Here is a 13,431-nt window from a genome sequence, read left to right as displayed (position 1 = left end):
ATTATGCTTCCCTCAGCAACATGCTGACAAGTAACTGATTGTTTACACAGAAGTTACAGGACTTATGAACCCAGAAAAATAATTGCAAAATTATGGAAAACAGTGATGTTAAAAAACTTATGGAGCAAGATGTGAGAAAGATTAGTGGCTTTCGATAAAAGACAGGGGGTTAGAGCTTTAATAGTTCCCACAGAGAGCATAGTGCATTCTACATTATCTAGAACACCATGAGAGTTAGTAGCTGTTGACTTATTATGTCATTTGCTTATTCAAACAGGAATTGAAAACATGTTTGTAGAATACTGAATAACTTTTAAACATTTGTAAAATTGCAACCTATAAAAAGAGCTAATACAAAAACAGTAGTAGAGAAGCTACAACAAAACTGTTTTCCAGAGGTGAGGTTTCTTAAAGGGCACTATATCCATTAATAGTATACAATTTGTTTATGAGACATTTATGTAGTGCTTGTGTATCCATAAAATAAATAAATAAAAACTTCTACTTGACTATTTATAAAAGTAACTTCTTACCTGTAATGACATTAATATCAGGAACATTGTCAGGTGACAGATCTACTGTTCTGGCATTGCGTTCAAATGCTTCTCTGAGTATTCTCTTCTTACTAGCTGAACCACATAATCTGTACAAGCCTGTATTGCAAAAGGGATGGAAAATGAATTGAAGGCAAGAAAAAAACAGGGACTTACTCATAAATGATTAATTACACAACTCATTCTGGTTACATATTTAAGATTAATATTTTTGCAGACTCTACTAAATGTTATATTTTTTTGTTACTACAGCACTTTATATTTTAGGACTGCATTAAACTGTACTCGTTATATGTAGTGCCATGTAGACAAGTCTCATTGTATAAATTAAAGTTTTCTTTTTTAATTTAAAGAAGGGAATTAAATAAAGTTTGTTGTGATGAATTAATGGAATGATTAATCAATAATTACTTGCAAATGAGGAAAAATAAGCTGATGATTATCAAATGACTGAGTTGGCATTACTCTTTTTGCATTCTCCCTCTTTTCTGAACATTCATGATATGTTTGTAGTGAATATTATGTAATACATTCCTCTTTATTTCTTTGGTATTAACCATTGGGCCATAATTTTCTTTGTTCTGTAGTAGTGTATAAAAACTTTCACATTAATTTTATTGTGAATATTTACAGGACTGTTAAGGATAGTGTCACATAAAAGTGGAATATTCTAAACCAACAAATAAAGGAAAGATAATGTCATGGACTATACATTCAAGAATGAAAAGGTACATAATTTGAAATGCATAACAAAATGTAATACTCAAATATTGATTATTATCATGAGGTTTTCTAAACCTGCCTATGTGGAACCACATATTTTATTTACTGAGTTATTTATATGTCCACAGATTGAGTTATAATATTTTCTAGAGCTCTGGAACCTAGCTACTTTTGTGTACTACCTTTATTTTTCTAAATTTTACTCATTTACTTCTTTTTCTGCTTGGAATTACCATGTTTCTTCATCGGAAGTTTTGAAGTCAGTGACCAGCTATCCATAAGTACTGGCCAAATAAGAAGTATGCTGTCTTTCATTATATATTACTGTCTTAAAATGATTATGAAAATAATGGGATCTTTTTTAAATTAGCATCTTCATGAGCTGATACTGCTGAGAAGCCATGAATTTTACCTGATGTTTGTCACATTGTACCCAACCACACATTACATATGTGTCTGTATAATTGAAGACATATATATGGCAAAATACTGCATCTGGACATGTTCAAAAGAACAGACACCATGCCTTCATATAATTAAATCTATCAGATTAACTGTTACTCTTCAAGCATAAATTATGACGAAGATTATGTGGACACCTTATTGGAGACAGTAGAACTCCAATTTACATTGTTACTATAATGGCAAAGTTTAATGAACAAATTCAGTCATTTGTGTTGCAGTACCACAATTGCTATACCATTACAAATCACAAAACTGTTAGATGCTATACCATATGATGTTTTGTACAAAACTCAAAACATGAATAACATATTTCAGTTCAGCTTTGACTCACTACAGTTAGAACAATCATGTTTCCAAAGCCACTTCCATTATTTTGAAAACCCTCCATATTTACACTATCAGCCCAGGTAACACTACTAATTTGTTTGTCACTGAACATTAGAATTAACACACATATAATTCTTAATAAGGTGACAAAGGGAGCCCAAGACATTTACCACATAAAGAGTCTGTCATTTACTATAATGCCATCATCATCTTCAGTTCAGTTTCCTACTAAATTGAGGTTTCAGCATTTTCTAAATATTTGCTTATGCTTCACATGAACTTTCTTAGTAATTATTTCATCAAGTGATGCTTTCTTTTTTTCTACGGAACCAGACAGAAAACAATGATGTAAGAGTGGCTGTAGATAGATGGGTTACCCAACTAGCTCCAATAGATTCAAAGCATCATTTATCATATAGATTGTGACAGAAGACCACTGGCTGACTGAATGGGTCAGACTTAGACATAACTGGACAAGTGATTGAGTATTAGCCATAGTTCTGTTCATTAACCGAGGAAACATTTTTCTAATAATATGTTTAGTATCAACAAAGACAGTCAAGAACTATAATGTGTACTAATGACAGATATTTGTTGCTATGTACATTAAGGAATAAGAGTGTACCCTTGCGCCAATATGTTCCAAATTATTGTGTTTATACACGAATATGGTCTACTGAACAACCTCCTGTCCTACCTTCAGCTAATGTAATGGTAATATTAGCAATGACGCCTACTGTTCAAAGAAGGTTTCATAATGGTAGAACGTATGAGTGCCAATCTGTACTGGTCACAGCACATTACTGCAAGAAGCATTTCAGGGGGCATGCCAGTTTGTACATGCAATGCAAAGAACTATTCAATTCATAGATGACTTCCAGTTAACTTGCAAAGTAGTAGCTGATGTGTACTGTTTAGTCAAGATATCAGCATTGGTTATCATCTAGCAAATATCCACAAAAGGGATATCTTTAAATAAGTTAGTGTCTGTGCATGCAATGATATATATTTTGTGGATGCACAGACAACTATGTCATTACGAGTGACATTCTGACTGTGCTGGTCTGCAGAAATAAAATCATTGATGCTTATATATATCAGTGATAATTTCCTCCTGAAAGATGGCAACAAAGAAAAGATCTTACAGACAAATAACATCATCACTATTAAATCTTTCAGTTTATATGGTGGACAGCAAAATTTGTTGATGCTCCCTTCATGAGGCATGTTTCTGCTCAGATGCTTCCCATATCAAAAGCAACTTGGCAAAAAAAAAGTGTTATACGTTTTAACATTAATTTTTTTGTTAGTAGTTGTGTTTTTGTGGTACATTTATGCTGTGTTATGTTCTAACTTTAGCTAAGATAAATTATATTTTTTAGTTACAATTATTTTTGTGTCTTTTCCTTGATCTACATAATTTCTTTTGAAGCCAGCCTATCTAGTCCAATACTGTATCACAAAATTGATGCTACAAAAGGTAAGTGGTGCAAAGAACTGCATGAAATAGCGTAAGTGTGTATTCCTACCATTTTGTTGCATATCGATGGGAAGGTAACGAAATTATTAAAATTGTTCAACAAATATAGTGAAGGCCATGTGGAGTGTTGTTAAAAAAAGACTGGTGAAAGCAGAGCATCATGTAAAAATATACCATTACCACAAGAAAATAAAAAAAGTAGCTGAGCCCTTAGAAGTATCTAACACATTTAACAACTTTTTCATACATGTTCCAAATAACACGATAAAATAAAACACAAACATAAAATATATAAAATAAGCACACGTGGAAGGTCAATGTACATCAGTACTGTCATACATCATGAAGTAGCAAAAGCAATAAAAAGGATTAAAAATCTTCAACTCTAGAGGTATTGATGATGTCTCTGCAACAACCTTAAAGAAGAGTGCTTTAAAACTAGGGGAACCACTTATACACTTATGTGACCTCTCACTTCAAGCAGGCACTTTCCCTGGTATATTCAAAACATCCAAGATAATTCCAGTATACAAAAATGTCTCATTTCTGTAGCTAAAACACAAGTCCTGTAAATGATGTTGAAAATAAAGACAAAACTTTAGTGTGGGAGAAAAAGCCATGAAGGCCACATTTGTATGGCCAGAGGATTGCAATGTGGGAGGCCTATAAAAATAAGTTATTTGACAAGATTTATGAGGCAAAGCCCTTAGATGATAAAAGGAGGAATGAGGTGACAGAATCTATGAGGCAATGTCCTTAGATAGTAAAGGATAAATAAGGTGACAGAATTAATGAAGCGAAGGCCTGAGACAGTAAAGGATATAAGATGGCTGAATTAATGAAGAAAGGTCCTTAGGCAATAAAAGATCAATAACTGAAACAGAGAGCAAATGCTGTAAGAGAGAAGGTAAGAGAGGCTTATGGTGGGGACTAAACTATTTCACGAAAATCCAGAGAAAGGTTTAGCACATATTCTGCAGCAATATGGGGAATGGCTTTCTATCCCCTCCATTCAGCTTCAGAAAGATTTCTCAAGAAGAATTAACCAAGTTAGACAATAACTTGGTGTGAAGCCCCTTGAATTACACCATGTCATTGGCAGGCAGGGTCAAAGGGAAAGCAAAATGAAACTTACTAGCCTAGTACCCGGAGAGAGAGAAGTTGGTGAGCAGATGTTGGCAAAAGTCAGATATTAGACAGTACGAATCAGAGTTACAGGCTGGAGTTCGATAGCTACAAGGCTCTGTTGATCTGAGATTTATGCAAGAATTTCTGTAATCAGATGGAACAGTGCTAAGTGCTAACAGTCTTGTGTAAAGAACTTGGTTTTAGTGTGGAGGCACCTCTTTTATGAAAGTCACTTTATAATTTGAACTTCATAATAAACTTAGAAGTCACTTGTATCTCCTGAGTTGCTTGGTTCTCCTTGTCATCTTCCAATCACCAATGTAAACCTCAGGGAATTTAAATCACTTCAGTCAATTGCCTGAGTTTCTTTTAGCATGAAACCTTGTCACTGGAATCCCTTGCAAAAATCATGCTCAGAATGTGACATAATAAGTTAGGTGCCTACTGTAGGCTTGGCCACGTGATTTGGAAATGACAGGCTTTGTTGCAGTGACTGTAGCACCGGCAGGAAGTTGTTGCAACTCACAATTTTCTCAAGTGATGGAGGATAGGACAACAGCAGCCAGTAATTGCAACAAAAATAGGTGCATGTAGGCACCATTCTGAGTAGGCACCCGAAATGCCTCCTGATCAAGCAGAGCACTATGCTGATTGCAAGCTGCACCAAGAACAGCAAGTGGTGACCATCACTGGAGACAGCCAGACATCCCAGGTTGAGATGCTGGGTGTCAAAACTTTGCAGCAACAGTAACCAGTAACAGTGAATCTGAGAGCTAGAGCAGCTGCCACATTGCAAGTGACATGGTTGATTCAGTCCAAGAGGTACAGCGGCAGACGCATCACAACATGTAGCAATGCAGTTCAATGTGACTTTTCCCAATGTGACACAGCAACAAGGTAAATTAAAAGTGTAACTTTTTAGAATAATTTGTCTAGATTATTTGATCTGGTCAAAATGGCTCCAACTATTAAAGTAAGCTCTTCAGGTAGTGGTAGAATTAGTGCCTCAGAAACTTTGTGTATTAAACAAAAATATTTTGATGGTAACAAGTGGGACCTGAGGGAATTTATCAAAAATATTGCTTCTGCACTTGAACTAGTGAAACCAGATGAAAACAAAATTTTACTAAAATTTTTAAAAGCAAGAATCACTGAAGAAGTGAGGTCAAGGTTACAACTGCAGTAAAGGACAGGTATTTGGGATGAAGGAAACAGGTACTTGAAGAGAACTCCTCTAACAAGAGAACTATTGACTATTATCTATGTAAGAAATTTCAAGCTAGGTAAGTGCCATGGAAACCAGATGAAATGTGGACATAAAGGGTTGGTGAAATGCAAAGGGACTGCAGAGAAGCTGTTGGCAGGGTGGCTAGCAGAGCAAGTCTGAGGGGAGAGCTGAGTGCAGTTAATGGTAGTAATGGCTGTAGATTCTAACACATTTAAAGGGAACTGTAGGAATACCAACAGATAGCCGTGAAGGTGCATCACATGCACAGAGAAAGTGCAGAGTGCCAGTGCCAAGTAGAACTGGGAAAATTCAGGAAAACCAAGAGCTGACAATGACACAAAGTCATGCCATTGTCACATTAAATAAGCCCACAAATTATGTAATAGACCGAGCCACAAAATGATGTATTAGTGTTGAGCTGTGTAGAATTAAGAAATAAATTGTGTTATTGATAAAACATGGGTGCAGTTATGCCTACTAAAGAAAATGAGGATTCCTGTTAACTGTACAGCTACAGTAAATGAAGCAGAAAGGCTTTGGCTGAATGGCATCACTAGCAAAGTGGTAAGTACAATTTTTACAGTGAAAGTACACCTAAATGTGAAAGGTGCCGGGTATTGCACATATAATTTTCATGTTTATGGGCCAGGGTAAGCAAATTCCATAAAATGGGTTGGCTGGTACAGAGTTTCTAACACAGGATAAGGTTAAGTTAGATTAATTATGTGGGAAAAGTGGTAAGAATAGTTAATAGTAGAAGAGAAACAAAAGATTATGGTTTTGAAACTGATCAGGAGTTCAATGGGAAAGTAGGGAAAGATAATGTTGTTAAAAGTGGATGGTAATTTACTGTGACATAGTGAATGGCAAAGAAATTGTTATCTCAAAACAGGAGCCTGTACATGGGATGCAGCAACAGAGTCATTAGTGAGAGTGTGAAATGACAGGTGTATAGTGACAGCAATGAATTTGTTGAAGGACAGTATTCAGTTGAGGAATACCACATTAGTGATGGATGAATTAGAGTGGCTGGTGAAAATACACAAAACAAAGTACTTCTTGATGCAACCATAGCATCAAATATTGGTGGATGGTAAGGACAGAGAAAAAATTGTGTTCTGTTGAAACTACCACCATTATGAGTATGAGCAAATGAAATGAGGCCCTGGATAATTCCAGTGGCTGATGAGCATGCTTGTGGCAGATTTACAAGGGCTTAATGTTTCGTTTTTCTAGGTGGTATAGTGTAATATGGAAGGAACCAGCAGGAGCATTATGAGGAGCTCTGCGAAATCCTCCATATACTGTAAGAGTGTAATTTAAAGCTGCAACTGGAAAAGTACATTCTTATGGAAGGAAGTGATTTGGCCACTGCATTACAGACAAGGAAATTACACCATACATGGCAAAGAACAACAAATAACTAAAATGGTTTTTAGGCTTAACTGGTTACTACCAAAGATTTATTGCTAAATTTAGCAAAATTGTGAAGCCACTTCACAAAATGTTAAAGAAATGAGCGGAATGTGAATAACATGAAAGAAAAATAATACTTCCAAGAAACTGAAGGAGAAATTTGTTAATCCACCACTACTTCAGTATCTGGACTTTGAAAAGATATTCATAGCAATGATACATGCAAGTAATGAAGTTTTGGGAAGTTTTGTCAAAAGGCTATGGAGCTGGTGAGGAAATGCAGTCACAGCATACACTTTGATGAACAAGGTGGAATAAAACTATAATATCACAGAAAAGGTACTGTTGGCTTTAAGAATTCAGTGGTAACAGACAATAAACTGTCAATATGAATCTTCAACATAAATGAGCCAAGTTTGAGACTCCTGAAGAGGTGACTGAATTGTGAAAAGTACGATTATGAGGTAATCTACTAACTAAGCAGATCTGAATGGCAATGCAGATGCTCTTAGTAGAATAATGCTCAGAGAACAGGAACAAAGAGATGAGAAACAGATAGTTTGCAAAAATAATGATGCAACAACAGAGGAGAGTTTGTAGCAAAAGCAAGCAGGGTGAGTAATCCCATGAGTGTATAACAAGCACAAGTAGAAAGGAAAACAGACAGCAAAAAGGAAATTAATCTCCAAGAGAAGGAGAACATATTAAGAGAGATGTGTGATACTCCACTGGGAGACACCAAAAAATGTATAGGATTCTCAAGAGAATAAAGTCATATAAACACTGGTGCAGATTGAAGCATTACATTTTGTAACTGTGGATAAAAGTCCTTGGGATAAGTGGATAACACATCCAATTTATGTGTTTAATATCAAACCACACGGCAAGAGAGAGTACAGACTATTGCAATTACTGTATAAAAGAAAAGCACATACACCAGGAATACTGCGACAAGAGTCGACCTGGGTAATTTAAGTTTATGTAACATATGTGAATAGATTAAGAGTAAGAATGCAGGAAGCACGCTGAATAGCTCAAGAGTTGATAGTAAAGAATGAGGAAACCAGGAAAGAACAATATGATACAAAACAGAATCCAAAGGAATTTAAGATGGGTGACAAAGTACTGCTCTTCGATGAGACATAACATGTGGCAGATATAGAACTCTAGATTCACAGCGTCAAGGGCCACATGAAGTAGTAAACAAAGATACTCTGAATGTAGTAACAAATATTAAAAGAAACAAAGTAATCAAGGTACATGCAAACATATTTTAACAATAATTTTAATTTGAGGTATGGCACATGCAGGAAGAACATCACTACTACTAGTAACAACAGTGCTACATGCAAGCTCCAATGTAGCATAAATAACAATGAATTTTGAAGAAACTAAAATACATAAGTCTTCAGGACCGTATTATAATAATCTATTGGAAGTTGAAACTCACAATACTAACTGTAGTATTGTAGCATATGCAAATTTAGATTATATAACCAAATGCTTTCAGAATGCTGGAAAATTAGCAGAGTAGAGATACACTGAAAGAACTGAATATAGAATTAATAGAGTGTCACCTGTTACACAAACAAGTACATGACACACACAGAAAGTCACACAGCTACAGTGATTGGTACACCAGCTGATGAGCTATCATATAAGAAGGGAGAGAGGTCTGTTTAACTTTGTTGAGAAGGTATGTAAAATACTATATGGGATCCTAGATGGATCTGGTGTTTTAGAGGGTGGACAAAAATATGAAAACACCAAAAACACAACATATTACCGTGTATAATACAGTGTGGGAAACCTGTTGGCATTTAAAACAGCTTCCAGCCATCTTGGTACGGATAAATACAGATTCTCTAAAATTTTCAAGGGAATCTTGTATAATTCTTCCTGCAAAATAGTGGCAAGTTCAGATAATGATGATGGAAGTGGACAGCAATCATGCAACCTTCTCTTGAAAGTAGACCATAAAGGCTCAATAATATTTGTATCTGATGACTGTGGTGACCAGGGCAGATGTGACAATTCATCCTCACACCCACACAACCAGTCCTGGGTGATGGAAGCTGTGTGAATAGGGATCCTGTCATCTTGTAACACAGAATCACTTTTGGGGAACAAACATATACCATGAGATGTGCCTGATCAGCCAAAATGGCCACATAACTCTTGGCAGTAATGTTACCTTGCAGAGTAACCATGGAGCTCATGGAATACTAGAACAATATGGTTGCCCAAATCATCACTGAACTCCACCACATTTCATTCTTGGGATGAAAACTCAGTCAGGTGGTGGAAATGGAGTGAAATAAGACTCTTCCGACCAAATAAGTAATAAGATGGCGCCGAATGAAACTTTGTTCTGTAACGATGTCTCAGTTTCCTTAAAAAGTGATAGTGACGTGTGTAAAATCTGCGTAAAAAAGGTAAAGAGAGGTATACTATGCATCCGGTGCAGGTCGTGGTATCACGACAAATGTGTTAAAGTGAATCTAAAATATATAAAAGACGAACATGACTGGACATGCCGTCAGTGCGTTGTGAGTGTCACGAAAAACGAGGCAATGGACACGATAAAATCAAAAGAAAAAATAATAAGTGTGCTTACAGAGGATTTAATGACTATAAATACGAAATATGAAGAATTTCGGCAGAAATATCAAGAACTGGAAACGAAATACAAAGAGATAGAGCGAGATCATCGTCTAGCACAAGACAGTGTTGTTAACCGTCGTTCTGCGCAAAAAACGTGGCGTTTGCCGAAAAACAAACAAACAGACAGTGAGTACAGTTCCGGCGATACCGCTAGCAAATAAATTCGCAACACTAGACGAAGACTGTGATAAGACAAAGAACAATGACGAACAAAAATCAGTGACGAAACTTCCAATCGAGTGCGCAGCCAAGAAAACATCTAATACGAAAAATAAACCAGTAAACATCAAACGACGGGTTGTTGTACTTGGTGATAGCCACGCCAAGAAAATTGCCGAAAAAATAAATGAGTACAGTACGTTATTCACGGCAACAGGTATGACGAAACCCAGTGCACCTTTGACTGAGATAATTAAGAGCAGCAACTCACTTAATGAGCTATCTAAGAATGATGCCGTCATAATCATGGGTGGAAGTAATGATGTATACAGAAATGAGAGTAAACATGCGACCCAGTGTTTAAAAACTACATTACTTGATCTGAAAGTTCCGAACATCATAGTTACTAGTTTGCCTCACAGATACGACCTGCAAGACAATTCCATCGTAAATCTGGAGCTTGCAAAAGTAAACAGACAATTCTACAAAATATGCAAGTCCCAACAAAATGTAACATTTCTTGATCTTCCAGATGCAAGAGATTTGTTTACGAAACATGGACTACATTATAATAACGCTGGCAAGTCATACGTTGGCAAAATGCTAGCGAAATTAATACAAAAAGACGACGACGTTGCAAGAAAACCAATTGCTGTGCAACCAGTTTCGACCAAGGAAATGGATAAACGAGAAAACAATTTCAAAAACGCAGCCACAGCGCCAGCTCAAACAGGAACATCACGTCCAGAAGATGAGAAGGTGCCAGAACCAGCCTCAGAACATACAGCAAAGACTGAAATTATAGTCAAGAAAACTGTACCTACTCATCATCCAGATGCTCACACACAGGGAAACTGATGAAGGGGGCCAGTTCTATCCGAATTTGGCCCAATACAACGAATCCAGAACAAGTAGTCAACACTCAGGTGGACGTTCCGTTACTTTATAGTCAAATTAGTTTTAAAGACCCTCTACCTAATAATATATGCAGTAGTAATTTCGTTATGCACTTGAACATAAGAGGTCTGTCTGAAGGAATGATCAGGAAGCTTTATGATATAGAAATTTTGCTAGAAAGTGTGAAACAATCTGTGAAAGTAATATGCCTTAATGAACATTGGCTAAAATCTGAAAATATCAGTCTCCTAAATAAACTTACAGGTTATAAACTGGCTACCAGCTTTTGTAGGACCAATGGGTATGGAGGCTCTTGCATATTAGTTCATTCCACGGTAGACTATGATATCAGACAGAATTTTAGCCATCTGAATGAAGAAGGCACATTTGAAAGTTGTTGTATAGAACTTAAAGAGTATAACACACTAATTATCAGCATATATCGCACCCCTGGGTACCATATAAGCTCTGTATTTTTAGATAAGTTTGATACATTGCTACATAAATTAAAATGTGAGAAACTGTACAAGAAAGTGGTTATATGTGCTGACTTCAACATAGATGTAAGGACTAATGACAAATTTTCTTCCCACTTAAAGAACCTCGTAGCCACAAATGGGCTAAATCTCAATTTCGATCAGTATACAAGAATTACAGCAAGCTCTGCAACATGTATTGACAATATTGTAAGTAGTTATAATTATTATGTAAAAGAAAAATTTCTTCTAGATTTAGGAGTATCAGACCATAAAGCACTATTTGTATCACTACCGAAGCAAAATTCAGCCTGCACAACAAAAAGATGTAGGACTTTCAGTCAAGAAAATGTGGAAGTATTTTGCAAAAAACTAAGCCAAACCAAGTGGACAGTCAGCAAACACACTTCCACAAGTGACAATTACAATAACTTTTTTACTGAATTCTTGAGTGTATTCAATGAATGCTTCCCTTTTGTAACAGTGAGGACCAGGTCCCAAAAAAGTAGATCCTGGGTAACAAAAGGAATTAGAGTGTCTAGTGCTACTAAGAGGAAACTGCATATGGAGGCAAAAGTAAATCGAAGCCCTCAATTTCTTAAGTATGTAAGCACATACAAAAAAACATTTGACAAAATAGTTAAACTAGCAAAACGTACTGCAAATAACGACTTCATTTCAAATGCAAAAAACAAATCAAAAGCTGTTTGGTCTGTTATAAGAAGTGAAGTTGGCAGTGAGGCAGAGAGAAAATGCCCTTCTAAAATAGTGATAAATGGTAGAGCTGTCACAGAACCCAGTGCCATTTGTGAATCATTCAATGACTTTTTCATAAATTGTAACAAATTTGGTGACTGTTCACCACCAAATACAAAGCCCAATATGACAGATAGCAATTGCACATGTTTTAAGTTTTCTCATGTTTCCATCTCAGATGTCATCAAAATCATAATGTCCCTAAAAAATTCAAAATCTGTGGGGTGGGATGAGGTCCCCACTGAAATAATAAAAATAGTCCGTCACAGTATTGCATATCCACTCTCTTTCATAATCAACCAATCATTTGATGAGGGATGTTTCCCAGATCGATTAAAATATGCAGAAGTTCGGCCCATATACAAAAAAGGCAAACAAGATGAATTAGGCAACTATAGGCCAATCTCACTGTTACCAATTTTCTCAAAAATATTTGAAAGAGCTGCATGTGATCAGATTGAAAATCACAATTCATCTAACAGCATTATCTTAGGCAATCAATATGGTTTCAGAAAAGGCCGCAGCACAATCCATGCAATAAATGAATTAGTCACAAAAGTCAGCAGATGTCTTGATGATAGAATGTGTGTGTCAGGCATCTTTTGTGACCTGTCCAAAGCCTTCGACACAGTAAATCATGACCCGCTTCTCCAAAAATTGGCACGCTATGGTTTTCAAGGCAAATCTCTTAGCTGGATGTCATCATACTTGGTAAACAGAAAACAAAGAGTACTTATTAACATCAACGGCAAGAAATTTCTCTCTGGCTGGAAAAACACTCAATTAGGTGTTCCACAAGGCTCAATATTAGGGCCACTGCTTTTTCTATATTATATTAATGATATACCATGTCAGGTCCAGTCTGATACTATCCTCTATGCAGATGACTCAACAGCTGTAGTCTGTTGTAAAAATGAGGTAGACCTAATTCGTCATATTGAACAAACACTTGGGGAAGTGGAGGCATGGGTCAAAAACAATAACTTGACATTAAATTTTACGAAAACAGAAATTGTTCATTTTACCACAAAACAATCTGCACAGTCTATAAGTGAAATAAGGTATATGGACAAAAAATTAGAGACTGCAGACTGTGTCAAATTCCTTGGCGTGTTAGTCAATAAAAACCTGTTATGGAGTCGCCATGTGGATAACATA

General features: G+C 36.1%; 1 protein-coding gene across 1 annotated transcript in view; it reads right to left on the bottom strand.

Annotated features, from left to right (window-relative positions):
* The window catches only part of LOC124722893 (rho GTPase-activating protein 100F), an 800,721-nt gene that overhangs the window by 105,276 nt on the left and 682,014 nt on the right, over positions 1-13,431 (bottom strand). The window contains exon 15 of the mRNA XM_047248035.1: positions 534-653. Within this exon, the coding sequence (XP_047103991.1) occupies positions 534-653 (120 nt within the window). The remainder of the gene's footprint in view (positions 1-533; positions 654-13,431) is intronic.

Source organism: Schistocerca piceifrons, chromosome X (assembly GCF_021461385.2).
Source record: "Schistocerca piceifrons isolate TAMUIC-IGC-003096 chromosome X, iqSchPice1.1, whole genome shotgun sequence".
In the NCBI taxonomy this organism is placed as follows: Eukaryota; Metazoa; Arthropoda; class Insecta; order Orthoptera; family Acrididae; genus Schistocerca; species Schistocerca piceifrons.
Note: the sequence above shows the minus strand (reverse complement) of the source record. Positions and strands in the feature narration are given on the sequence as shown.